The sequence below is a fragment of the Otolemur garnettii genome, unplaced genomic scaffold (genome assembly GCF_000181295.1).
Source record: "Otolemur garnettii isolate 467f Iridium unplaced genomic scaffold, OtoGar3 scaffold00045, whole genome shotgun sequence".
In the NCBI taxonomy this organism is placed as follows: domain Eukaryota; kingdom Metazoa; phylum Chordata; class Mammalia; order Primates; family Galagidae; genus Otolemur; species Otolemur garnettii.
The window spans coordinates 4,817,760-4,819,154 of NW_003852440.1; the positions used below are offsets into that span (position 1 = coordinate 4,817,760).

Sequence of the window (1,395 nt, forward strand, 5' to 3'; positions counted from 1 at the left end):
GTGGCAGGTTCAAATCCAGCCTGGGCCTGCCAAACAACAATGATGGCTGCAACCAAAAAATAGCCGGGCATTGTGGCGGGCGCCTGTGGTCCCAGCTACATGGCAGGCTGAGGCAGGAGACTCTCTTGAGCCCAGGAGTTGGAGGTTGCTGTGAGCGTGATGCCATGGTACTCTACCCAGGGCAATAGCTTGAGGCTCTGTCTCAAAAAAAAAAAAAAGAAAAGAAAAGAAACAGCTGGGTATTGTGGTGAGCACTTGTTGTCTCAACTACTGGAGAAGCTAAGGCAAGAGAATCCCTTGAGCCCAAGAATTTTAGGTTGCTGTGAGCTGTGATACCATGGCACTCTACTGAGGGCAACATAGTGAGACTCTGTCTGGAAAACAAAAAAAAAAATCAGGGGTTTGGTTGATTTAAACATTTTTCAATTATGTAGCCTTTTTTTTTTTTTTTTTGAGACAGAGTCCACTTTATCACCCTTGGTAGAGTGCTGTGGCATCACAGCTCACTGTAACCTCCAAGTCCTGGGCTTAAGCAATTCCTTTACTTCAGCCTCCCGAGTAGCTGGGACTTCAGGTGCCCACCACGATGCCCGGTTATTTTTTCACTGTAGTTGTCATTGTTGTTTGGCAGGCCTGGGCTGGGTTTGAATCTGCCGGCTCTGGTGTATGTGGCTGGTGCCCTAGGGGCTGAGCTACAGGCGCTGAGCCCAATCATGTAGCTTTTGTATTAAAAAAGTGAAAAACTTTCCTGGAGAAAGTTTAGTTTTGTTCAAATGAACATCAATAGAAATTATGCATAATATTTATCTTCCTGTGACATTTAAAGTTAAACTCAATAGTAAAACATAAATTACATGCAGTTGAACCTCACCTTGGCCAGCAAAGTTTTCCCACAGCCAGGAGGACCAGCAAGTAGGATTCCAGCCGGAGTCACCAATCCTAGAGCTTTAAACTGATCTGGGTTACGTACTGGTGCCTGGAAAGAACAATACCAATAGTGACCCATTCATTATAGGTGTCCATTTTATATTGCATGATCAAATTATCTCTAGATAACATTATGAGGCCTGATGAACAACAGTGCCTGGCTTACCTGTTCATACTCTGTTCCAGGCATGAAGCATATGTTCATAAAAGAAAAGTCTTTACCCTTGAGGAACTGATACTGAAGTGTAAGGTCGGGCAACATTTTAGACATAAAGATAGAATATTTCCACATTTTAAGATCAAGATCCTTTTAGAAAACTATCTAAATTTCTTTTCTTTTTGGAGACAGAGCCTCAAGCTGTGCCCCTAGGTAGAGTGCCGTGGCATCACAGCTCACAGCAACCTCCAACTCCTGGGCTCAAGCGAGTCTCCTGCCTCAGCCTCCCAAGTAGCTGGGACCACAGGTGC

The 1,395-nt window shown here is 44.5% G+C and overlaps 1 protein-coding gene across 1 annotated transcript in view; it reads right to left on the minus strand.

The window, feature by feature from the left end:
- Positions 1-1,395, minus strand: part of NVL (nuclear VCP-like) — an 89,772-nt gene that overhangs the window by 48,919 nt on the left and 39,458 nt on the right. The window contains exon 12 of the mRNA XM_023513920.1: positions 872-976. Coding sequence (XP_023369688.1) covers positions 872-976 — 105 coding nt within the window. The remainder of the gene's footprint in view (positions 1-871; positions 977-1,395) is intronic.